Raw genomic sequence first — 27,246 nt, 5'->3', positions numbered from 1 at the left:
TTGTGTAATTAGTATTTAACTAAAAATTAAAAAATATTTTGATATTTAAAAAATAGATAATTACTATATATATTATCAGATTAATTTTATTTTTATATTTAAAAATTATTTGAAAATTTGAAATTATTTAAAAAATAAAAAATACCAAGTGAGTATTTTGGATCTATAATACATAATAGATGTGATATCAAACTAAGTACAAGATACTCATTTAAATATAACTAAAATAACATATAATTGAATCAAATAAAAAATTGGAAAAAAAAAGAGTGATAAAAATCAATGTAAAATATAATTTAGTTGATTGGCACAATTGACCTCATTTATTTTACCATCCTTACAAAAATAAGATTACTATTATTATCTTTACACATTATCAATTTTATTTTTCTTTTCACTTCACATCATTCTTAAACATTTAAACATATAAACCATTTTTTCTTCTTTTCTATTTAATTTTAGAGTAATTATTAACTCATTTGAGCTATAAATAATTTAATAAATAATTAAAATAATCTAATTACATTTATAAATTCTTTAAATTAATTTATAAAATAAACTAATTAAATAATCTTTTTTTTTTTCTTCTTAATTTCATCTTGTTACCTTCCATTTCAAACAGTTCAACAAGTCAAGCCTTGCCTTGAGGGCTATAGCATGTCATTGCTTTGTAGATTTGTTTCACTGTTATTGTCTTCACTCTGAAACGAAAATCTGTTATCTAGTTAGAACTTGGAAGAGTACAAAATCCATGAACCAGAGCAGTACCTTTCTCAGTCCCGCAAAGAGAAAATTCCACCTAACAGATCCTACGTCGTGGAAACATCACCACCTAAGAATTCTGCTTCACATTATTTATTGACTCCTCGAAAATCCATTAGGGGAAGGAAACAAACGGAGGAAACGCCCAAATCAGATCTCCCAAAACAACAGGAACAGGAACAGGAACAACACAGGTAGTTTCTCAGATGGAGGTTGCATGGTGTGATCTTGGAGTCTGGAGTTGAGATGCAACCAAATCTGTTCCCATTCGGGAGTGTTTTGGGGAATCCGTATCTGTTCAATGGTGATTTGAGTGAGGGTGGATTCGAGAGCTCTAGGGTTTTCTTCTTGGTTCCTTTTTTATTCCTCCAAGGAGGCGGAATGGATTTGTCCAAGGTCGGAGAGAAGATACTCAGCTCCGTTCGGTCTGCGAGATCTCTTGGACTCTTACCTTCTGCTTCTTCTGATCGCCCCGAGGTGATTCAATTTTTTTTTTTCTTTTTTGAGTTAATTCGATGGACTTTTCTGCTTTGATTAGGTAGATCCAGGGTCTTTTTAGTTTGGTTCGATGGAATTTTGGGTTAGGCTTAATGAGGAGTGAAACTTATCTGGAAACTTAATTTTGTTTCAAAGCTGAATAGAAATAATTCATTTCCACTCAAATTTAGTGAACGTCACAGTTGCTTGCTGCTGCTACACGGACTATTGTCTGCTTAGGGTTGCCGAGGTTTACAAACTTTGTTTACACTCTTTAGTCTTCAGTGTTATTATTGAGTCTTTGAGACATGGCGTGTGTGGATGCACTTTAACAATAACCATTTTCTTTTTTCACTATCAAAAGAGGAAAAAAACTGTTCTCTCTCTCTCTCTCTTTTTTCTTTCTTTCTTTTTCTTTTTAAATTAAGGAGCAAAGAGCAACTTCAGCTAATTTACCTATCTCTGAAGTATTCTAAAATAAATCAGCAGTCTATGAAGTCTGTGTTTGCTGGTTTAAGTAGTGACTCTTGAGATTGATCACTTAATTTTAGCTTGGTGTTGATATTGGATTTTGTCTATAGTTATTAGAATATTTGTTTTGTTAGGCGCTATGAGATATAAGCTCCTTGAATTGTGTATTTTTCAATTGCCAAGTTGTACGGTTCAGCAGATTATGTCCTTGTGGCTCTTTCTGATAGAATAATGACATAAGCAGAGAAACCAAGAGGATGCCACTCTTGGACATCAGAAAAATTGTTTAAATAGCTTTTCCATTTTTTTTGAAAGAAAAAAGTGTAGTATAAATCATTACCAAGAGGAAGTGAGAAAATGAGAGAATGAGAGATAAAGCCCAAGGTACTTTCATTGCTTGGCCAGTCATAGGAGAATGTGTAATTATATGGAGGAGTTGATGATTGATGATAGCAACATAAGGGCAAATGAGAGAATGAGAGATAAATCCCAAGGCGTCTTCTATAAATTGTATGAGGAAGAATTTGAGAGAAGGCTAAGACTAGATGGATTAGAATTCAAGGAATTGAGTGAGAAAAATGGAGTCAATCTAGAGAAAGAGTTCTCTGAAAAAAAGATTCTAGATGGTCTCAAGGATGCAATGTTGATTAACATGGAATTTCTACAAGAATTTTGGCATGTTGTCAAAGGGAATATGCTGGAGTTTTTCAGTGAGTTGCATGAATCAGGCTCTTTTGTGAAATTTTTAAATTTTACTTTTTTGGTACTTATTGCCAGAGTGGAAGGTGCGAAAAATATCAAAGATTTCTGGCCAATCAGTTTGGTTGGTACATTTATAAACTTATATAAGAAGTTTCGGATAAGAGATTGGCTAAGGTGCTAAGAGATGTGATTGGGAGAGTCAACACGTTTTTGTGAGGGAAGACAGATTTTGGATGCAATCTTGGTAGCAAATGAAGTGGTTGATGACTTGGTGGACAACAAGAGGGATGAGATCCTATGCAAGTTAGACATGGAGAAGACATACAATTATGTTAGTTGGGAATTTGTAGACTATATGCTAGGGAGATTAGTTTTGGCCAGAAGTGGAGGAGCTGGATGTATTCGTGTATTACGACTTTTTCTTTTGCTGTGATAGTTAATGGTGGACCTTCTGTTTTCTTTAAGGCGTCTAGAGGTCGAAGACAGAGAGATCTACTTTCTCTTCATTTGTTTATTATAGTTATCGAAGCATTAAATAGATTGTTGGAGAGAGCAAAGGAGTTTGAACTTTCGAGGGGTGTGGTAGTGGGAAGAGGGGATTGACAGACGGGGGTTTCTTACCTATTCTTTGCAAAGGATGCTATGATTTTTTGTCAACCAAAGGAGAAGATGATGTTAACTTAAGGTTTGTTCTCTTGTGCTTTCAAGTAGTATCCAGACTGAACATTAGTTTGAAAAAATCAGAAATGATGCAAATTGTTGATAAGAGGGATGAGGAGAACTTAATAGGAGTTTTTGGGATGCAAAATTGTTAATATCCCTACCAAGTATCTTGGCCTTCCACTGGGGTTTAAGTATAAAGATGTGAGGAGCTGGGAATCTGGGATTGAGATATTTGAGAGAAGACTAGTATGGTGGAAGAGAAATTTTTTGTCTAAGGGTGGAAGATTAACTCTCATAAAAAACACTTTGACTAATCTTCCTATGCACTACCTGTATAATTTGACAATATCGGTGAAGGTAGCGAGAAAATTGGAAGCCATTCAGTGCCGTTTTCTTTGGGGTGATGAAGAGGGGAGAAGAAGATTTCACCTAGTGAAGTGGGAGGAGGTGAAATTGCCTTTAGAGAAAGGGGGCTTGGGGCTAAGATCTTATGTTGACATGAATATTACTCTTCAAGGAAGATGAATTTGGAGGTATATGAGGGAGAAGGATAGGTTGTGGAAGCTCATTGGAGGTGTATCGAGGGAGGAGGGATTGCTAGAGATGTGGATGGACCACATGGGTTGGGGTTATGAAAAAAGATAAGCATGGAGAGAAAAAAATTCCAAGATTTTATCAAGTGGAAGCTGGATAGGGGGAATAGTATTCTCTTATGGATAGGTGAGGGTTGGAAGGGGAAGCCTTGAGCTCCATTTTTTGCGGATTTATGTCATAACACAATCAATGAATATTTGTATTGTGGAAGCTAACAAAGAGGGGAATGGAGGCAGAGAGTGGTCAGCGAATGTGAATAAAAATCTTAATGATTGGGTGATTGAAGAGTATGAAACATTGTTACAGCTCCTGTCCATTGTGCACTTAAACGATAATAGGGATTAGCTTGTTTGGAAATTGAAGAAGAATGGGAATTGACTGTTAATTCTTTTTATAATCATCTGGTTGCAAGCGAGGTGGAAGAGGTGGTCAAGTTCCCTGCTAATCATATATGAAAAGTAAAGATTCTTCCAAGAATTGCCCTTTTTGCTTAGGAAGCAGAAAAAAAATTTATTTTGACTATTGATAAACTGATGAGAAGGTGAAAAACATGGTGAATGGTTGTTATTTGTGCAAGAGAGGTGCATTATTCTCCTATGGTACTCGGTTGCGTATGATCTCTGGACAATGGCTTGTGATTTACTAGAGATAAATTGGGTGATGATAAGTTTGGTGAGAGATGAGATTTGGGCTTGGGAGGGAACGTGTAAAAAAAAAAAAAATTGTAATCCTTTGATCATTTTTTGGGTGATTTGGAAAGAGAGGAATAGTAGGGTTTTGAGGGGATATAAGGAGAGATGTCTAAAATTATGGATAGATGGTTACATTATTTTGACTCTTTGATTTTGGGGCATGACATTTATAAGTTGGAAGATTTTCGGAATGTCATATATACACTAACTGATTTCTAAATATATTGTATATGGGTGATACCCTATTGCTATCTTATTAATAGTTTCTTATTGATTTTTGATTTGTTTGAAATGAGAAGAATAGATGGGCATTAAATGGGGAAGGAAGCATTTTGCTTCACCAAGATGGTTACATAATTTTTTTTTTGAGAGGAAAAACTTAATATATTCAAAGGGCGCCTGTATACAAAAAGTATTTATAAGGTCTCTAAAATCTTCGCGAGAATACAATGGCTGGCAGCTAACAAAAAAACTTACAAGTCTGGAACCGTGAATCTTTAGAACTATCAAACTTTAGTTTCTCTACTCTCAAAAACCCTATTGTTCATCTCTTTCCAAGTAGCCCGAAAGGTAGCCAAGAGGTAAGCCTGATAAAATGATTATCACTTGGAATGCTTATCACTAATGGAATGCTTTTCTTTGCCAAGATGGTTTCATACGTAAATATTTGGTTTAATGGTCATAGATCTGTAGATGAAAGGGTTCATGGACTTTATAGAAAGAGGTGAAAGAGTTGTGTCACGGGCTATTTTTGCTAGTCTTTGGATCATTTAGTTGAGATGAATGCAAGGTATAAAGGTCAGTCTTTCCCTTTTTTGATCCTTTGAATAGGTTGTCCTTTTCGGTGTCTTTTGGGGTGCATGGGCATCTTAAACATTATTCTTTGTTTACTTTGCATAGAGATTAGCCAACTACTCTTTTGAGTTTTGTCAGTTTTCTCCTTTTTTGTTTTTTTCTCATCCTTTTCTTTTTGGGGGATATTTATTGTATTTTTCCATTTCTTTCTAACAATACTTCTTTCTTTATGAAAACTCTACTTGGGTACCGCATGGTTATTTCCTCAAAACAACAAGATTTGCTTTCAAGGGAAGCAAATAAATTATTAGAAATATCTAAGCAAATTCTATTCTTCCTATTTCTGTTCCTCTTCCTCTGCTCCCTGCAGTCTACTCTCCGTACGCTCTCTCATCTCTTCTCTTTTCCCTACCTCTCTGCAATCATATTCAAGCCACTTGGCCATCCCATAAACCAGAGGCCTAACATAATCTAGAATTTGAAATGCTGGGGGTTCCTGAAATCCACCATAAGGTAAGATTCCTTAAATCCATCAAAAGGAAGATCATTCATTGAAGAATATGAAATCTATTAAAAATTAAATATCTACTGGAAACCCATAGGGCTTGCATATTTGTAGTATTCGTAAATTGATCCTAATGGAACGACAATCACAAAAAGGGAAATCTAATGCTAGACTAATAAATACATTCTTAATTAAATAGGAGAAATTTTAATAGTTAATCTAGAACATAAATCTTAACTATTTGAGACTATGATGAAAACAAAACTAAACTACTTACAGTTTAGGAATATACATTTAAAATATTTATACTTTGAATAGTAATAATAGTAGTAGTAGTAGTAGTGTTTCTATAATTCTTCTACCATTGTATTTTTGTAAGTGTAGCAAGGGACATAGAACACAAATTATCAAAATGCTATATAACTCAAAAAGAATGGTTTAACTTGTTTGCTTTTGCTTGCAATTTTTGCTGACATATCTGAACTTGATTAAATTATGAACATTTTAGATCATATATATGTTTTGTTTCCTTCATAGGTTCCGGCTCGAGCTGCAGCAGCAGCTGCTGTTGCTCGTGCTCTTGCTGGCTTGCCGCCTCACCAAAGATTCAGTCTCCCATCGAGTTCCAAAGAATTAAGCTCAATATATGGAAGTAGACCTGATGACGAAGTTGTGGAGGAGCTAGAGGAGGATTTCTATGATGAGGTGCGTGTAAGTGGGTGTTAGTTTGTCAGAGAGTGTTTCAAATATTTTTCTTTTTACTTGTATATCAACTTTTTGTATGATAGATTGTTCATGCATGTACTACGACAATGTCAACTACTGTTTTTATATTTATTTTACATAATAGGATGGAACAACTTGCTTGTTGCTGCTGCCATATTTTGAAGAAAGGTCATAATGACCTTTCTTCATGAGTGTAAAAAAAATAATGTCCTTTCTTCATAATAATATTCGACATCTAGAACCATTGATTTTTGTCCAAGCTAAACCCCTAAAAATTATTTATTTATTTACTTATTTTTTCGGTGTGAAGCTTCTTCCAATTTTGCTAGCTTAGGAGCTGTCCCTTACGCCAATCTCATGTGCATGAATCTAGCCACTACCAAAAGTTAAGTAAGCAAAGATTTATTTCAAAACTCTCTAGACTTCATATAGATAAAAATTTGATGGTTTTTTTAGGAGAAAGAAACATTATCAGATGAAAGAAAGAAACTTATACAACAAGAGGACAAGAGATCCTCCAAAAGAATGATGAATAAAGAAAAGAAAAACTATATTAGAATAGCTATGAGTTCCAAGTGTCTATCCGACCTCTATGGAAAAGGAAAAGGACTTTTGGATTTCAAAATGAGAAATATAACCCATAGGATGCTGCTTGGATTGAAGCAAGGTCTTGATCAACCCCAATCTCCTGAAGCTGATGTTGAAAGCTTCATCCTTTGAGATGCGCAAGTGGGTGAGGTTTTTAAAGCCCGTTAATAAACCTCTTCCTTCAAGCCTAGGCCTATTAAGGGTATTTTTCTGAATGAAAAATACCATATGATGTGATCTCAGGAGGCTCAAATTTAGTTCTGATGATGCAATCCCGTATCAAGGAGATATCCTGTAGTAATCAAGAGTTCCGCAGGATAATTATCCGCGAGTTTGCAACCGTACGAGAAGAAAGGCGTGCAGCACACACGAGCAAGAGCAAAGACGGCGCACACGCACGCCGCACAATATGTGGACGCAGATCCGCGCATATGTTAGGAAAATCCTTTTCCTGCACGGATTCCCGTATGTTTCGTCCTAGACAGGCAAGCAATTTGAAAGTCTTTTTGTTTCCTAAACAAGATTGGATCAAACAGGAAAGTAAATTCAGTTTCCTAAGCTGGGGCATCCTGAAAAGGAAAGTAACTCCATCCCTGAATACTTTCCTAAATGGGATGATTTCATGGACCAAGTGTCCTCAAAGAAAGTTAAATCCCAAGTGAGATTAAAATGTTAGTGTTACCCGAGAGAGAGCATCAAGGCCTTCTGGCCAAAAGCAGGCCGCGGCCAAGGAGGGGCCGCATGCACGCATGCGGGAAAACAGCTCCTGCATGCAGCAGAACATGCACAGGGCGTGCTTGTGCGGACAGCCAGTCCCGCACACGTGCATAAGCCGCACGCGAGCGAGAAGGCCTCCAGCGCGCGCTACATGCTCACAGCAGCAAACCTGCACGCGTGGACAGCCTGGACTCTTACTTCTCTTCTTTCCAATCCGATTCACCTGCAGATTTCTACTCATTCAAAACAAATTCAAGGCATGTGGGCAACAACGGGGACTTCCTTGATCCTATTTCCACATGTGAATTTTATAGCAAATTTTCCAAAAAGAATTTTTCATCAACTTGAAGTCTACAAGGAGTTTAAAGGCACATAAAAAATATAGAGATAAGGAGAAGATTTATCTAGTATTATTTTATTAATATTTTAATGTTAAATTTTATCCATAAAATTAATTAATTATTATTTTAGGATTAAGATAAGACATAATTATTTAATTATTTTTGTATTTATTTTCTTGATAAATTAAGTTTAAGAGTTTGGATAGGAATTTGTAATCCTATTCTAATTAGAATTAGTAAATAAAAGTGTACATAAAGGTTTATATTCCAAAAAAAAAAAGTCTACATAAAAGTTTAAGTTTATAGGTTGTAAACACAACTTTGAGATTAATAAAATTAAAGCTTTTGCTTTCTTCAGAATTAGGTGAGACTAATTTCTTTGAATGTTCTTCAAGTTCTTCAAAGATAGGGAACTTCTTGAATTTTTGTTGAGCTGAGGAGTTGGGATCGACTTATCGGGTGAGCCGTGACGTCTTTCCTTCTCTTTTTATTTTCCTATTATCTTGTTTTTGCATGCCATATAGATGGGTATAGATTCAAGTAAGGAGAAGAATTTAGATGGTTAAGTCTTTTGATTGCATGCGAGTTGAGGTCCAGGAGTCAAGATGATCCTCCCTATACCCCCCGCATCACGATAGGTATGTGTAATCTTCTTCTTATGAGACCTTGTCTTCTTTTAGGGATGAGAAATGCACGTAGAGTTGCTACAGTGAGGGTAAACCAGGCTGCTCGTTTGCATTTGGAGGTGTCTTTGGTAGCTCTGTAGGTCATTCTCACTAATTATTGGCACAAATTTTGTTTTCTCTTGTCTTCTTGTTCTTGGTTTGGATACTTTGGCAAAGGGTATAGAAGTTATTGTGCTGACTGTGAAACAATAGTTATGTTTCTTTCATTGAACATTAGGGTTCTGTATATACAAGTGAATAGTAACAATAAAAGAAAACAATATTAATTACAAAGATCACAAAAGTTGGGGTATATTACTACTCTTTACCTTAATATATACTTCTTAAAACTCTCTCTCAAACTGGTGAATAGAAATTATCTATTCCCAGCTTGGCAATTTTTTTTTTCTTTGAGATAACAGAACGTATATTAAGTATTTGGCACCAAGAGGGTGCCATTCATTTACAAAATATTTATATCTTAGTTAGAACGTCAATGACCTTCCTAAAATCCTCCCATCCATATATTTCATGATCCAAAATTAAAGACCCAAAAACATGTCTCCACCTATTTCTAATTTTGACCATATCCCCCTTACACCGTTCAAATGTTCTATTGTTCCTTTCTTTCAACACCACCTAAAAGATAGTTAAAGGAATAAACTTTACAATTTTCTTGTTTTTACAAATGTCACTCCAACCCTAATCCTTAACTGCACTCACAATAACCCAGTTGAAACTCAGCAGTCCTTAGACCATAGTCCAAATATTATACACCACTGGATACCAAAAAAAGATGTGATTACAAGATTTGGCTGCTTTCTTGCACAAGTAGCAACCATTAATCATGATTTTGCCCATTCTCATTAACTTGTCAAAGGTAAGAAGACATTCTTGAACCGCTTCCCATGCAAAAAAAGCAATTATTAGAGGTGCCTTCACTTTCCATATATGTTTGCCGAAAACCGGACAACATCCTCGTCCCTTTTAACCAGGTGGTTATAGAACGATTTGCGATGGAACTCTCCATGCTTCTTCAGTTTCCACATCACTTTTCCCTATTGTCACACGGTTGCACATTGGACAATAGCTGGAGCAATGCCTCAAATTCTTCAATCCCCCAATCATTAAGATTTCTTGACAAGTTCAAGTTCAACCTACTACTACTATCTTCCCCACCGAACACATCCTCCACCACAATATTTTTCCTATGAGTGATAATATATATTCTTGAGAATATATTCTTAGCTCTTCCAATCCATTTGTCATCCCAAAAGCGGATTTTATTACCCCTCCCAAGTTTCCATTGAATGAACTCTAAAAACTATTGTCTACAAAAATAGAGGGTAAGTTTGTCATAGAATGGATACCTCAATTTCATATTTGTACCTGTTATTGTTATATTCTTAATTCTAAAGATATCTTATCTTATAATAATTTGAATTTGTATATTATATATAAGTATATCTAAGTGAATATATATATATCTAATAGATACAAGAAATGTAGAACTAAATAAATGGACTTATTCATCTTTCTAAACGAAATAGATGTATAATAATCCACTTTTTTGATTATTTATTATTATTATTATTCTATTGTTCCTTTTTGTCTTATAACTCCCCGAGCCTATATTCTTCCATAAATCCATCCCATGAGACCTCAAAACCTCTCTACCAACCCCTCTCTCTACCCCTCCAACTCGATGAGCCTTGATAACTCTACTCCATAACCTTCCCTCCTCCGAAAGATACCTCAATAACCACTTTCCTTGCAATTCCTTGTTCATGTCAACAAATGATCTAAATCCCAAATCCCCTATCTTCAAAGGCCTCTTCACCTCATCCCAATGGACCAGATGAGATTTCATGCTCCTCTCATCATTTCCTGAAAGGAAATGACATGAATATTATCTAACTTTTTAGCAACCTTCATGGGAATAGTCAATGCAGATAGTTTTTTTTTGAAATAAAAACGTAAAAAATGTACAAAACAGTGCACCAAGGGGGTGTAACCCATGTATAAAATAGTTACGTTGTTGTCAGGTAATCTATTATATACCCAAAATCATCCACCCAATACATATCATGATCCGAAATTATCGATCCAAAAAGGTGAAACTATCTGTCCCTAATTTTTGTAATATCAGTTTCTTTTCGTTCAAAAATCCTTGCATTACGATCCTTCCACACAATCCAAAAGAAAGTGACTGGAATAAGATTGATTCCCTTATTTCTCCCCCTGCCCACACCCCTACAGGCCCCTAGTTCCTCACACACAGACCCAGCCATAACCCAGCACACCCCACACAGTCTAAGGATCGAACAGCAAAGCTCATAAACAGCCGAACATTGTAGGAGGAGATGGTTACATGATTCTGCCTGACATTTGCACATACAGCACCTGTTCACCATTGACATACACCTTCTCATTAGGTTATCCACTGTTAATATGCAATTTCTACTGGCCTCGCAAGCAAAAAACACAATCTAAGGGGGAGCTTGCACCCTCCAAATCTGACGAGCAGGAAAGTGAGTTACCTGCCAGCTCTCCCCAGCCACAAGGTCATAATAGGATCTCACCAAGAAGACCCCATTTTTCTTAGGCTTCCAATTCAGCTTATCACTATCAACGGTTAAGCAAATGTTAGATAGGAGCAGCAAAAGATCCTCATACTTGTTTACCTCCCATTACATTCCACATCCCAACACCACCATCCCAACACCACATCTCCTCCACTCTGGTAGTCTTGTTCGTAGCAATCCCAAAAATTCTAGGGAATCTGTCCATGAAACAGCCTCCATCTAGCCAAGTATCATTCCAAAACAACGCCTTATCTCCTTTTCCCACCTTCCATTTAACCCAATCTCGCTAGTACCTACTTTCTTCACTAATCTCCTTCCAAAGCCAGTGCTATATTTACCCCCACAACCTCCCCGCTCAGCTCTCCCATCCCACGATCCGCATCCCACCTCAATCACATGCTTCCACTGCCTAACCCCCTCACACAAATATCTCCAATACCACTTTCCATGCAAAGCCCTATTCATTTGGATAAGGGATCTAATACCCAAAACTCCCCTCCCGCAAAGATTTCTTAACCTCCTTCTAATTCACAAGATGTATTCTTCTTCTCTGATCATTATCTCCCAAAGGAATCTACGCTGGATTCTTTATAATTTTTTGGCAACATTAACAGGAATTTTCAGGATTGAGAGTTGATAAATGGGAATGCTTGAGAGGGCACTCTTCACCAAGGTGAGCCTACCTCCCTTTGAAAGGAAATTTCTCTTCCAACTTGCATGCCTTCTCTCAACAATCTTAATCACCGGATCCCAAGAGCATCTCCCCATATATCTTGCACCCAACGGAACACCTAAATACTTAAGTGGTAGATTAGCAGCTCTACAACCCAAAACACCCGTCAACGAGTCATCACCTCCTTATTTTCGAACCTTACAACCTCAGATTTGTTTAAGTTGATGTTGAGTCCCGAACAACCTGAAAACACAGCAAAATGGCCCCCAATTTTCGCACCATTTCCTCCTTTGCTTGACAAAAAATTAATGTATCATCCGCAAAAAATAAGTGGGAGACCTCAACCTTCTGGCTATACCTCCCCACCCAAATCTCTCTAATTAAATTACATTTTTTGGCTCTCTCCAACATCCTGTTAAAAGCTTTCATAACAATTATGAAGAGAAGAGGAGATAGCGGGTCGCCTTGTCTAAGATCCCGTGGAGCTGTAAAGAACGTGAAAGATCCACCATTAACCGTCACAAAGAATGATGTGGTAAAAATACACACTTTAATCCACTTCCTCCACTTCTTACCAAAACCCAACATTCCCAACATGTAATTGACAAAATCCCAATAAACACGGTCATAAGCTTTCTCCATATTCAACTTGCACAAAATGCCTGCGTTATTATTACTAATTAGGTCATCAACAACCTCATTGGCCACCACAATAGCGTCCCTGATTTGTCTTCCCTCAATGAACACATTGACTCTCGCCGATAACCTTCCCAATACTCTAGACATTCGGTTCAACAAAACTTTGGAGATTAATTTGTAGATGCAACCTGCTAAACTTATGGGTCTAAAATCACTAATACTCTTAGCTCCCTCTCTCGTGGAAATTAAAACAAAAAATGTTCAATTTAATGATCTAACAAACTTCCCACTATTATGGAATTCAGCAAACAAATCCATGATGTCATCCTTGAGCACCAACCAGAATTCTTGCATGAATTTCATATTAAAGTCATTGGGGCCGGGTGCCTTGTTCCCATTGCAGTCAAACAAACAAGACCGGATTTCATCTTTTGTAAATGCCACCTCCAAACCCTCCCTTTCGCTGTGCCCAAGAGTGTGAAACTGCAGGTGATCAAGCTTGGGTCTGACATCAGCCTCCGCGCTGTACAAATCACAGTAAAATTCCTTTGCAGCCTCCTGCATGGGCCCGTTATCCCTCACACAGTTCCCCCCTATGTACATTTCATCCACAAAGTTGTGTCTTCTTTAATGGCTGCTAATACATGGAAAAGTTTAGTGTTCCGATCACCATCCTTGATCCATTTTTCTTTAGCTTTTTGCCTCCATGATATTTTCTCCATTCTCAATCTAAATCCAGCCTCCAAACGCAACCTCTCTCTCGCCTCCTCTCTTTATCTGTAAGACAAAAATTAGCTTCTTTGCTGTCCAGAGCCTCCACATTGGCCATTATACATTCTATCTTGGACTCTTCTTTGAAATCCTCCTCCTTCGTCCACTTCTTGATCTCATTTTTCAAACGTTTCAGCTTATAGGCAATTTTGTAACTTGCAGTACCTTCAATGACACTCTCTTTCCATGTTTTAACCACCATATCTCTGAAACTATCAATTTTTAACCATTTGTTGTCCAACCAGAATGGAGAGGGGGCCCATTGGATGCTCTCAGTTGAAAGGCAAATTGGGAAATGGTCCAACGTGATCCTTTGCATCACCTACTGGAATAAATTTGGCAAACAAGCTAGAAAATCTGCACAAATGAAAAGACTGCCAATTCTGGAAAATGAAGGGCTGTTTCTTCCATTCGACTACTTCCACTCTCTCCCATTCGAAGCAAATAACTAACTTCAGATTATCCGTCGCCTCAATAAACTCCTTAGCACACTCCACATCAAATTGTCCACTAGATCTCTCCTCTCTTCTCATCACTATGTTGCAATCATCCCCCACCACCCAATTAGCACCCTCCCACTTCTTACAATCCTCTAATTCACTCCATAAGATCATTCTTTCTTCTCTATTTTCCCTTGCAATAAACACTAGTAAAACACCAACTCTCCCTGTTACTAACATTCTCAAAACTACAAGAGATGGTCACCTCTTCAACCTTAACATTTCTGCTTCTAATCAACTCCTCTTTCCACATAACTAGAACTCCACCCACAACACCTAAGGCTGGAAGGAAATGACATCCAATATTCTCCCGTACATCCACATGAGAAATATACTCCATTTTCGCCTCTTGGAGGCATACAACGTTCCTCTTCCACCTCTTTAAGCAGCCTCTCACAACCTCCATTTTTTTTTTGCATCATTCAATCCCCTCACATTCCAAGACACGATTTTACCTATCATTTTTATGTTTTAGCAGCTCCTTTCCTCCCCTGTCATTCCTTTTCCTGCAATCATAGTTAATAGATGATTGCAGTCTCTTCAGCTCTTTAGATTCACCCCCTTCCTGCTTTCTCTTCTCTTCGGTTCTTGGAGCTTTATCTTTTTTTTTGTATTTTCCTCTTTCTACTTGTAAATTCGAAGAACTCTAGCAATTGTTCCCGCAGACCTTCAAAAGACAGCCCTATTGCATTAGTAACTTCCATTATATCATGATAGATTCTCATAGCAATATCTAGAACCCCCCCATCCACTGGGGAGATTCTGGTTCCACCTCCATTGTGATAACCTCCCTTTCCACAGGCGTTGCTTCTTCCACTGGCGTTAGTGCCATCTCTAGCCCCGCATCCCACGTTGGCCAATAGATGGCACTACTTTTCCTTCCGAGCCATCCAGACTTCCAATCTTACCAGAATGAAATATTGGATCCCCTTCATCGCCACTGCTTTCGATGAAAGAGCCCACTCCCTTTTCCTCCATTGCATCGTCTCCTCCCACCTCTCATCCGCCATTTGACTCGTTACCTCCAGTTGCCTTTCGGTCTTTGCTAAACCCTAATTCTTTTGGCTTCTCAGTCGAGTCCCCTTCACATTTCCCCCTCTCGTCCAGTTTCGGGTAACCCACTTGAGACTTGTTTTTACTCTTCCATATCCATTTCACGTTCGGGCCTTTTGGATTAAAATATGCTCTGCTTGGGCCTGCGTTCTCAGTCCGTTTACCTTTTTCCACCCACCAAATTTTGATATACCTATCTATTCCACTGGGCTGAAGTCGTGGAACTTCCCCCTTTATTTTCGTTCTCCCCTCATTTGTAGTTGGACCCTTATCATGCTGGGCTCGAGGTCCTGAACCCCCATTCGTATCTACCTTCCTATCCAATAGCCTTGCGAATCCTGTTTACCCTACTCGACTCTCCTTCAAAGCATTGGTTTTCACCGCTGCCGCAGATGTCCACATTCCCTCGATGGAAAACCGTAACTCCTTGCCACAATGAGGATGGTGAAAATGCCCAGATCTAGTCTTTCCTTCATCTCACTGCCCTCGTCCAAACCTTTACTTACAGGAGTTGAAGTTTGCCAGTCAGGGTTAACAATCTTCCTCTTTGCAAGGTTATAAACCGCACGGATGACATACCACCACGCTCTTGCTTTTGGTTCATCAGGAATGAAAATGCGTGAAACTCCTTTTCTGTTTTCCACTGTTAGCGACTGGAATTTGCCGTTTCGGTTCTAGCATAAGGCAAGTCTTAGCGTATGGGACCTGCCAATCTTATTTCTTCCCTAGTAAATCCCTCCTTTTCGCCAATAGAAGTCTTCTAGCTATTCCAATAGCCACTCCATGTCCTCCTCTTTCACCAAAATAGTTACCCGAGATCCTCTTATATTCTCACATATTCTTAGCCTTTAAGTTCTTCCCATCGCATACAAAGTCGAACGATTTTCTTCCCTATTAGAATAAACTTCCTTGTCTCCATCGTCATCTTAATGCCCTTCGGATCGGCCAGACCGGCCGACCAGACTAGCTTCTCCCCTTCTCTTCAGACTTCTCCCAAAGTTCTCTCATGCCCTTCTCTCACTTCCCTATTAATTTATTTGGCAAAACAATGTAGATAAAAAATATATAAGAAAATTAGTGAGCGTGCTTTTGATGAGAGTTAGCCTCCCACCCTTGGACAAATAATTTCTCTTCCACTCATTAAGTCTTCTATCGAACATCTCAATCACTAGGTTCCATGTTCTCGCATCTTTATCTCTAACCCCTAATGGGATCCCTGGATACTTGATGGGCAACTTTATTGATTTACAACCCAGCACTGCTGCAACTTTATTGATTTACAACCCAGCACTGCTGCAACTTTAGTTAAATGAACAAAATTGATCACCATTCAAATATACTAAAAGATGATAAACTAATTGTTTAACTTTCCTTGCAGGCTCTCCATTAACAACCACCGCATATGAAACAGAAGAAAGAGATCCGTAGTCCAGCACAACCTTTTCTATCCATAACTTTACCCAAATAACTCTAGCCAACTCTATCATATGCCTTCTCACAATTTTAAGACTTTCCCGTTCCACTTAAATTTCTTAACATCCTTCACAAGCTCATTAGCAATTATATGCATTTAGAAAACCACAAGCAATAGCATTCTCCCAAACATTTTGGCTAGAACATTTTTCTTTCGAAATAAAAAGTGTAAAATATATATTAATAAGGTACCATAAGGGTGCTATCCATGTAGAAAAGATTTACAAATGGGTTAAGGTATTGATGACGTTCCCAAAATCCTCATCTCTAATGATGTCATGCCCTAATAAGATAGATCCAAAATAATGATACTATCTATTCTCAACTTATAAGACACTACCTCTTTACCCTTAAAAACTCTTAAATTTCTTTTTTTTTTTTTCCAAATGACCTAAAAAATAGTCAAAAGAATCAATTTTGCAAACTCTCTTTTCTTGCCTAACCTATCTCACGCCCAAATCTCCTCTTTGACAGATCCCGCCATCACCCAATAAATCCCCAAGAGGGCATAAATCATTCTCCACAAATCATAAGCCGTAGGGCACTATAGAAGGATATGCTTGTCAGAACCACTGTTTTCATGCATAAGTAACACTTGTTAACCATAATGTGGCCTCTAGTCATCAACTTATCAATAGTTAAAATACTTTCCCGGCTAGCCTCCCAAGCAAACAAAGCTACTCTAGAAGACACCTTTGATATCCAGATTTGGATAAACTGGTACTTGTGACTATCAGTTCCACCCCTCACAATATGCTTGTAGTAGAATTTGACTCAGAATTTTCCGTTCTGGCTCAACTTCCATAGCAGCTGGTCCGGGTTGGTATTAACCTGTTGTGAGGCAGGTATTTGCAGAAGAGCTTCCATTTTGACTAGAGCATAGGAATGGATATTAGCATTGCTAATGAGAAATTGCAGAAGAGATTTGCTGGTTGAAACACTTGAAGACTCAAGGCTCCAAGTGAAACAATTAAGAGTATGGATAGGATAAAGTTGTTTCAAATGTTGATCAAAACATCAACTTTATTGTTTTCTATTTTTTCAATTTATGGAAGAAGACGACATTTCAGAACACCTGACTGCAAAGACAATGACATAAGTAGCTATAGATGCATGTCTAGAGAAGGCATGGTGCAAGCGAGAAAATGAGTAGCAAAAGGGTCTCTCCAACAATCCTCCTAGAAGAAAAAACGGAAATTATTGCCCACTTACTGCAAAGTAAAGGAGAAAAAGACTAGATACCCAAGACAAATTTCCAGTGGCTTCTATAAGTGATTGAAGAATTCTCCTTACTTTCCAGCATTTCTAGAACAAACTAAACTTACTCGTCACCACCCTGTAATGTGCCACAATGAAAAAGACTCTAAAAGAAATCTCTATAACCACTTAGCCACAAGAGCAAGTTCTTGGATGCAAGATTCCAACCAAAACTTTTGCTATCATCTCTCTTGGGCTTGCAACAGACATCCCATCTAAGCACTTGGTCTCTTAAACTCCCTCCTACCCCGGACCACAAGAAATTTATTGTAAAGAAACATAATCACAAATAGGTACTTGAAAGTGTTGGCCATTGGATTTAGCTATATAAACTAGGATTTAAACAAACATGCAAAGGTTTTGGTTATATAAATCAGGATTTAAAACAATCATGCAAAGTTCCAAAGGGATACTTGAAAGGAAAACTTAAAAGACAGTGACCTTTCCTGTAAAAAAAAACCTTAGCACTTTTTGAGACTCTTGGTGATCTTCCCCAGGACTAGCCCAAATAGAACTAGCACATGGACTGCTCCCTAGAGGTACCTCTAAATAGGTGATAGGCCATTGAAAAATAGTGTGCCCGATAATCTCAGCAAGACTGCCAATGAAGTGACACTCAACATTAGCTCATCCAGTCTACTTATTTAAACTAACACATAATCCTTAAACCTCAAAGACTAGTAAAAGGGAGATTGCATTGAGAAAGAGATTCTAATCCAAAGGTATCAAAAGGAAGGTGTCATCTGTGAACTCTGCATGGGAAACTTCCACAGCATCCTACACCATAAATAAATCGCAAAGCCCCTATCAACATCCCCAGGAAGCATATGACTTAAAACATCAATATAAACAAGAACAAAGATAGAGGATCTCCTTGTCTCTGTTTTTCCCTGACCTCTAGAAAAAGTTTTAGGTGCTCCATGAGTAAGGGCAGACATGTAATGTATGATATGCACCTTCTCCATTTATCTTTGGAACCTGGGGACTTGAAATTTGAATAATTGTACTAACAAGGGTTGTGAATCTGTTTATGCAGGATTTTGATCCAATTAGGCATGTATTAGAGCATATTCCACATGATGAAAGTGAGCTGACATATTTTGAGAAGCAGGTATAATTTCAATTTACCTATATATATATATACACATATATATTCCTAAATAGATCATATTTCAATTTATCTTGAAAGTATTCTTTTCTTCTTCTCTATGTCTGTTATATTCTACTTCCTGCATGTGATGGAATGATATTTTTGAGTGAATATAAATAGACTAAACACATTCTTTCTGTTATTCTATGTATTTCTATTTTACTTACTCATTGGGATGGTGTTAGGAAACTAAATATTTGAATTTTTTCTGTGATATTCTGGTTCTTGTATATATGGAATAATATTTTTGAGTCAATGTAGATGGGCTAATCATATTCTTCCTCTTCTTCTATATATCTCTTCTACTTTGGAATGGAATAGTATTTTTGGTTGGAAACTAAATGTTTTAATGAATTTAAAAAGGTCAGTCATGTTCCATGCGAGATTCTAGTGGGATTTATTATGTTGGTGTTTGAACAAAGTAAAATGATGTGAGAGAAATGGTGATTTTGTGAATTATTATTTCTGATACTGAACAACTGGAAACTTTGTATTAAGACCTTGAAAGTGTCAGTTGATGGATTGGTTATCAATATTGATGCTTGGTTTGTAAAATACTTGCCTAGCATGAAGTGCACAATAGTCATTGACTCAGTCCCAATTAACTACCCACTTTGGGGACATAAATGATATAAAAATGCTGTTTAATTCGGAATTGAAGGACTTATTTTTTTGATGAGGGATGAGTAACTTGACCTTTTTTTTGTGGGAATAAGTTTCTGAAGCAGAAGACGAAACTGCACCTTAGGTGTCTGGTGGTTCTTATGGATTTTTTCTTCTTTCCTTTAGTTTCTTGAAATTGTTAACCTATAGAACAACACAATCATCTAATATGTAGGCTGCTCTAAGGTTGGCACAACTGGATGGAGTAGCAGAACGTTTATCCCACCATGTTATCGAGCATCATGAAGCGATGGGTAAGTTTTATTCAGTGACTCTTTGGATTCATGATGAATGCATTATCTGTAGGCCCCAATTTTTCTATGAGATTTCTCATATTGGTTCAAAAATTGTAATTCCTCTACTTTTTCGTGAACCCTACAAAGCATTTTAAACCCAGGGATAGAACCCTGCACTAAAGGCCCACAAATTGACACTCTTTGTCATTATCTAAATTGCTTTAGTGTAATTACACGACTTTTGATTCAATAATAATTTGTTATTTGCCTTTGTTCATTTTTTTTGCCATTTGTTCAGTAGTCACAATGATATCTTTATTGCTTGGCCTGTATACTTGACATGACTCTCATGTGATTTTTAAGGGGAGGTTACATTTTTCCCTTGAGGTCTGCCCTATTGTATAAAAACAACCCAAATCTTTAAAACTGGAAAAAGAAAAAACCCTACCATACTGACTATTAGACAGTTTGCCCCTGCTATCTATTCAGTTAAAGATTCTTGTAATTTTTAGATTATTTCATAATGTACATTAATATTCAAAATACGTCTACCTATAACTTAAAACACCTAAATATTTTAGAGGATTGATCATTAAGGAAAGAAAGGACATCGTTATTTATTTGTTCTTTTGCTTATATCAGTTTTTTGTCGCATTTTGTTCTACTGATTATATAATTTATATATTTTAAGCACATTTTTTTGGTCAATTTTCTTTTATAAAATAAATGATAGGGACTAACCGTATAAGGATTTGTAAAATAGAGTGCTTTTTGTTCAATTTTAAAAGGAGTGATTTCTGTATCATACAGCAAATTCAGGGGCAAAATGTAGTTACTAATTTTAGAGTAGTTTAGCTTATTGGTTGATTTGGATTCTTTGGTTCTCATCTAATTATACTTTAAGTTTAGGGTGCATGCAGTTGCACAAACATACCATTGTTTCCGTGAATGGCTGAGAATTACTTGCAAGGTTTTTGAGGAAAAAGGAGAATATTATAGGTGTGAGACCAAAGGCTTGCCGTCTGCATACAATAGCAATATTAGAAAAAGAGAGCATGTCAAAATATATAAAAGGTGCATATTTTATTTACAGGTTTCTCTCCTCAACAAAGATGATTTACGGAATGTTATCGTCTAAAAACTTTGATATGAACTTTTCATGTTTGGGTGGAACTCATGTTGTGGTGTCAATGAAATTCTTTTCCACAAAAGCTTAAAAGATCACTGGGATCTTTCAGGATATAGAGGGCAACCTTTGAAAAAAATCACAAGATTTAGGACCAAGCGTTTCCCATTCTACCAAAAAAACAGAAAATCACTCGCAAAATTCTCTTGTACCTTTCAATATGAGCAGCAGATTGCTTTGCAAGAAAGCTGATGGAGAATGGAGCAAAAAACTCAATAGAATGATTGATATTTTCAACTATGATTAAAAGTCTAACTCTGCACTTTCTATCCTCTCCTCTACCTCCATCTAGATTTTCTTTTTGATAGAAGAAGTATTATTAAGGTAGAGAAAAAGGAAAATGGTCAATAGCAGAGGATAGGGTATCCCCTCGAGTTCCTTACAGAGGAGGGCCCCAAAACAAAAATCCATTACATGTTCATGTGAAAATCTAGATTTCCTGACAAAGGAGGGCTAGTAACAAAAATCAATTGCATATTCAAGTGACAATCTACCTCCCCAAAATTGGAATACTATCACTCTCCAATTCATATATAGGACGGATAGCGAATGTCAAGGAAATGTCCATGTGCTTTAGCCCATACAAAAGCCAAAAACGTTGTTTTCTCTCACAAACATTGGATTGGAAGGGCTCGATTTGATTTTTCGAACTGCATTGTCCATAGTCTTGCAAAATACACACCTAAAAAGAGGTCTTGAAGCTTTTCTTCCCCCTACATAAGAAATATAGGCATTCTTAAAACACTTAAGAGAAGGAGATGTATTCCAATTGAATCCAAATGCATTATACAATTGTGTTCACATATCAAACAAGTATGTTTAGAATTCCCATGCCACATTGCATTAAAGAAATAAGTAATGATGTGCTTCCAATTTTCTATGATATGTAGCCACAAATATTTGGTGAGAGAGCTCGATTAGGCCTACGAATTTGTATAACCTGATTGGCATTTAACCTATTTAGACTTACAGTCGACATAAACACTTTCACATTGAAGGATCTTACCTCTATCTAGATTACGGAAGCTTTCTTATCTAGGCTGTAGGATAAATTTTAGGAGAAATTGTTTTTAGCGATTTTGTGAACAAGGGGAGTTCTAAAGGGAAATGGAAGATGATGGTTGGCAATACACAAACAGCGCGTAACTTGTTGCAACTCTACTGGAGAAATGTGAAGTTATATTTGTGAAACGACCATGAAAAATGTTTGGTTTGGAGATCCTAGGTTAAAACCCTTATTCTCGGGGATAGATGGTTTGGAATGAGTTGGTTTATGTTCACAAGAATGGTATACCTCTTTTAGTTGATGCCTATATGTATCTGAGACCTCGCCCTTATAAACTTCTACACTTGAAGATTGATGAATTGAGAACCTTATCTAAGTTGCCAAACTTAAAGAAAGAAAAATGTCGGGTTCATTTGGAGTCATGGTATGTTGGGGTTCTTGGTCACGTGACATTGATGGGGTTTAAATCATTTGAGAGATGTCAAAATGGAAATGGTCTTACAAGTTGTTTACAATAGAAGTGATGAAGTTCGTTGACTATAGCTCATTTAGAGAAAAAATTGTAGGATTGTTTTTGATGTCCATTTATATTCATGGATTAGCCAATATCAAAATTTGATAACATGGCAGTTTTGTCTAGAAAGAGAATAGCTTTGTTCACCATCCACCAGCCAAGCATTGACGTATGTGATGCCTTCGATGAGTTGTTAGTAAAAAGGGGGTGGAACATCAAGTTCTCATGCAATTAATGGTTTTACCTTTGTTGAATGAACTCAAAGATGATTATTGATGAAAAAACTACCCCGTGGTTGGTATGAAACTACTTTTGATGCACTCGTGGGTTACCACAAGTACACCGGTAATTGAAAATCTTATGGTTTCGTGTAAGAAAACTTTGATAGAAGGAGTTTCAGTAGGCCTTGGTCCATAAGGTTGGAAAAATTGCTGTTTGCCACAAGGGTTCCTAGCTTGGTAGAAGAACAAGAGGGTTTGTTAAACAAGCAACCAACTTGTTGCAGGACTTCATAATGAGTTGACCAACAATGCAATCCCGTAATCAATCCCAATTACGGGATTGTAACACAAAAGCACAAGAATTTGAAGGAACAAAGCCCCTAATTTTTTTTTAAAATATAGTAAAAATTTTATTAATAATGAAACTAAGAGGGTGCCAGTTCATATACAAAATATTTATATATCTACCGATAAGTCAACAAGGTTCCCTAAATACTACATCGAGTACATAATATGACCCAATAACAAAAATTCAAGAGTTTAGAATCATTTATTGCTAATTAAGTCAAAACTATTATCTTCATTTACTTTTTCAAAAACTCTTGTTTCTCCTTCCAAACTGCCTAAAAAGTGGTAATCGGAATATGATCCATTTATTCTTCCACCAGCTGATACTCTTCCACGCTCATAACTCATCTCTAACTGATCCCTCCATCGTCCACTTTACACATAGTAAACCACATATCATAATCCATAGCTTGTACGCCGCTGGACACCATAGAAGTAAATGGTTGCAAGTCTTTGCAGCCTTTTTATAGAAATAGCGTCCATTCACAAAAATCTAGCCCAAGCAAGAAAAGACACTCTGGGAGGGCTTTCATCTTTCGTAGTTTTCGAATGGGAAATCTAGTGTCATTATCTTCTTTCTTGGTCAAATGCTTATAGAAGGATTTGATCGAAAAAGATCTATCCATAGTCAGACACCACCAACAAGCATTGCTACCATTCAAGGATATACAAGAGATAGAGTGCTGAGAATGATCTCCTAGTCATTGAGGTTTTCTCGTCCCAATAATTTGCCACAACTCTCCTCCTGCATGGTCTTTGAATGCATTACTTATCTGAATGTCTTTCCGTTGTGCAATGACAAAGATCTGGGATGTTGATCTCTTAGGGTTCCACCTTCCAACCACAATCTTGCCACAAGCTGACTTTGTCATCCTTGTTGACTTTCCATCTAATGCACGCCTGAAATTTTTCATGGCCCATTTTAATTTTTTTCCATAACCCTTTACCATGTAGTCTCCTCATAAATCTAGCATACCAACCTTTCTCGACCGTGTTGAGTTTCGCTTCTATCACTCATCTCCATAATGCTCCTTCTTGATTCATAAACCTCCATAAACATTTTTCCTATAGTGCTCCATTCATCTCTTTAAGAGATCGTATGTCCTCAAGAAATTGGCTTAATCCCAGGCAACCAAATGGTATCTTCTCTTGTCCTTGGAGTTGCCTTGTAGGAATCTATTTCTTATGTTGTCTGGTTTCTTGACCATACTCACTAGCACAGTCTGGAGAGACATAATAAATAGGTATAGTACCCATTGTGCTTTTGATAAATGTCAGCATTCCTCTTTAAATACGAGTGTTCTCTTTCATCCTTCTAACATCTTCTTAAATCTCGTCACTAGGGGATCCCAAGTGCCCACCTCCTTAAAGTTGGCCCCCAGCGGTAACCCCAAATATTTAATTGGCTATTTAACTGCCTTATAGAGCATAACCCTCACCAAACAATCAATACTCCTCTCATTCCTCCAAACTAACCGTCTTGGATTTAGTGAGATCGATGCAAAGTCCCAACACCGCTTGGTAGCTCATCTATACACACGTGAGATTGAGCATGAATGTCTTGTTTGATTCACAAAATATCCTCAAGAAATTGGCTTAATCCCAGACAACCAAATGGTATCTTCTCTTGTCCTTGGAGTTGCCTTGTAGGAATCTATTTCTTATGTTGTCTGGTTTCTTAACCATACTCACTAGCACAGTCTGGAGTGACATAATAAATAGGTATGGTACCCATTGTGCTTTTGATAAATGTCAGCATTCCTCTTTAAATACGAGTGTTCTCTTTCATCCTTCTAACATCTTCTTAAATCTCGTCACTAGGGGATCCCAAGTGCCCACCTCCTTAAAGTTGGCCTCCAGCGGTAACCCCAAATATTTAATTGGCTATTTAACTGCCTTATAGAGCATAACCCTCACCAAACAATCAATACTCCTCTCATTCCTCCAAACTAACTGTCTTGGATTTAGTGAGATCGATGCAAAGTCCAACACCGCTTGGTAGCTCATCTATACACACGTGAGATTGAGCATGAATGTCTTGTTTGATTCACAAAATATCCTCAAGAAATTGGCTTAATCCCAGGCAACCAAATGGTATCTTCTCTTGTCCTTGGAGTTGCCTTGTAGGAATCTATTTCTTATGTTGTCTGGTTTCTTGACCATACTCACTAGCACAGTCTGGAGTGACATAATAAATAGGTATGGTACCCATTGTGCTTTTGATAAATGTCAGCATTCCTCTTTAAATACGAGTGTTCTCTTTCATCCTTCTAACATCTTCTTAAATCTCGTCACTAGGGGATCCCAAGTGCCCACCTCCTTAAAGTTGGCCTCCAGCGGTAACCCCAAATATTTAATTGGCAATTTAACTGCCTTATAGAGCATAACCCTCACCAAACAATCAATACTCCTCTCATTCCTCCAAACTAACTGTCTTGGATTTAGTGAGATCGATGCAAAGTCCCAACACCGCTTGGTAGCTCATCTATACACACGTGAGATTGAGCATGAATGTCTTGTTTGATTCACAAAATATCCTCAAGAAATTGGCTTAATCCCAGGCAACCAAATGGTATCTTCTCTTGTCCTTGGAGTTGCCTTGTAGGAATCTATTTCTTATGTTGTCTGGTTTCTTGACCATACTCACTAGCACAGTCTGGAGTGACATAATAAATAGGTATGGTACCCATTTTGCTTTTGATAAATGTCAGCATTCCTCTTTAAATACGAGTGTTCTCTTTCATCCTTCTAACATCTTCTTAAATCTCGTCACTAGGGGATCCCAAGTGCCCACCTCCTTAAAGTTGGCCCCCAGCTGTAACCCCAAATATTTAATTGGCAATTTAACTGCCTTATAGAGCATAACCCTCACCAAACAATCAATACTCCTCTCATTCCTCCAAACTAACCGTCTTGGATTTAGTGAGATTGATGCAAAGTCCCAACACCGCTTGGTAGCTCATCTATACACACGTGAGATTGAGCATGAAGGTCTTGTTTGATTCACAAAATATCCTCAAGAAATTGGCTTAATCCCAGGCAACCAAATGGTATCTTCTCTTGTCCTTGGAGTTGCCTTGTAGGAATCTATTTCTTATGTTGTCTGGTTTCTTGACCATACTCACTAGCACAGTCTGGAGTGACATAATAAATAGGTATGGTACCCATTGTGCTTTTGATAAATGTCAGCATTCCTCTTTAAATACGAGTGTTCTCTTTCATCCTTCTAACATCTTCTTAAATCTCGTCACTAGGGGATCCCAAGTGCCCACCTCCTTAAAGTTGGCCTCCAGCGGTAACCCCAAATATTTAATTGGCAATTTAACTGCCTTATAGAGCATAACCCTCACCAAACATTCAATACTCCTCTCATTCCTCCAAACTAACTGTCTTGGATTTAGTGAGATCGATGCAAAGTCCCAACATCGCTTGGTAGCTCATCTATACACACGTGAGATTGAGCATGAATGTCTTGTTTGATTCACAAAATATCATGTTATCATCTATAAAAAATAAGTGAATTACCTCCTCATCAATATTACCCCCTCCCACGTTAAGGTTTTTGAGTAAATCTATCTCCTTGGCTTTGAGTAAATCTATCTCCCTGGCTCTAATCAACATTTCATTCGATGCTTTTATAATCAAAATGAAAAGAAGCGGAGAAAAAGGATCCATTGCCTAAGTCTCTAGTTCCTTAAAAAAAGACGATGGGTTACTATTAACCGTTATCGTAAAGAATATGGTGGTAATGGAAGATTTAACCCATCTATGCCATCTCTCTCTAAATTTCATCCTTATAAACATGTAATCGAAAAAATTCCAATTCACATGGTCATAAGCTTTTTTCATTTCAAGTTTGAATAAAACCTCTTCCCTCTTTCTCTACAGCAGATCCTTCACCACCTCGTTAGTGATAAGAGCAACATCAAGAATTTGCTTCCCTTCTACGAAGGGACGTTGACTAACCCATATCACCTTATCTATAATCTTGACCATTCTCCTAGAAAATACCTTAGCTATGAGCTTATATATGTTTCCGACTAAGTTTATGGGCCTAGAATCCTTAATGTTGTGGGCTCCTCCAACTTTAGTAATGAGCACCAAGAACGAAGAATTGAGAGATCTCATAAAGGACTCAATTTCGTGTAACTCTCCTTACATAGTTCAAAAATATCCTTCTTTCATAATTTGCCAGAATTCTTGAAGAAAACTCATGCTGAATCCGTTCAAGCCAAGCGCTTTGTCTTTTGTACACAACATGAGACTTTTAAAA

At 37.3% G+C, this 27,246-nt stretch overlaps 1 protein-coding gene across 2 annotated transcripts in view; it reads left to right on the top strand.

Moving 5' to 3' along the window:
• The first annotated feature begins 619 nt into the window (after positions 1 to 619).
• LOC110815539 (coiled-coil protein) overlaps positions 620 to 27,246 on the top strand; it is an 80,679-nt gene continuing 54,052 nt past the window's right edge. The window contains exons 1-4 of one of the 2 annotated variants that reach the window (XM_088213300.1): positions 620 to 1,239; positions 6,199 to 6,366; positions 18,686 to 18,760; positions 19,638 to 19,716. In XM_088213300.1, the coding sequence (XP_088069426.1) occupies positions 1,009 to 1,239; positions 6,199 to 6,366; positions 18,686 to 18,760; positions 19,638 to 19,716 (553 nt within the window). In that variant the 5' untranslated portion in view covers positions 620 to 1,008. The remainder of the gene's footprint in view (positions 1,240 to 6,198; positions 6,367 to 18,685; positions 18,761 to 19,637; positions 19,717 to 27,246) is intronic. The other variant, XM_088213299.1, reaches the window with a different exon arrangement.

Source organism: Carica papaya, chromosome 2 (genome assembly GCF_054855325.1).
Source record: "Carica papaya isolate Zhongbai chromosome 2, ASM5485532v1, whole genome shotgun sequence".
NCBI classification, from domain to species: Eukaryota; Viridiplantae; Streptophyta; class Magnoliopsida; order Brassicales; family Caricaceae; genus Carica; species Carica papaya.
This window is presented reverse-complemented; position numbering and strand designations above follow the sequence as displayed.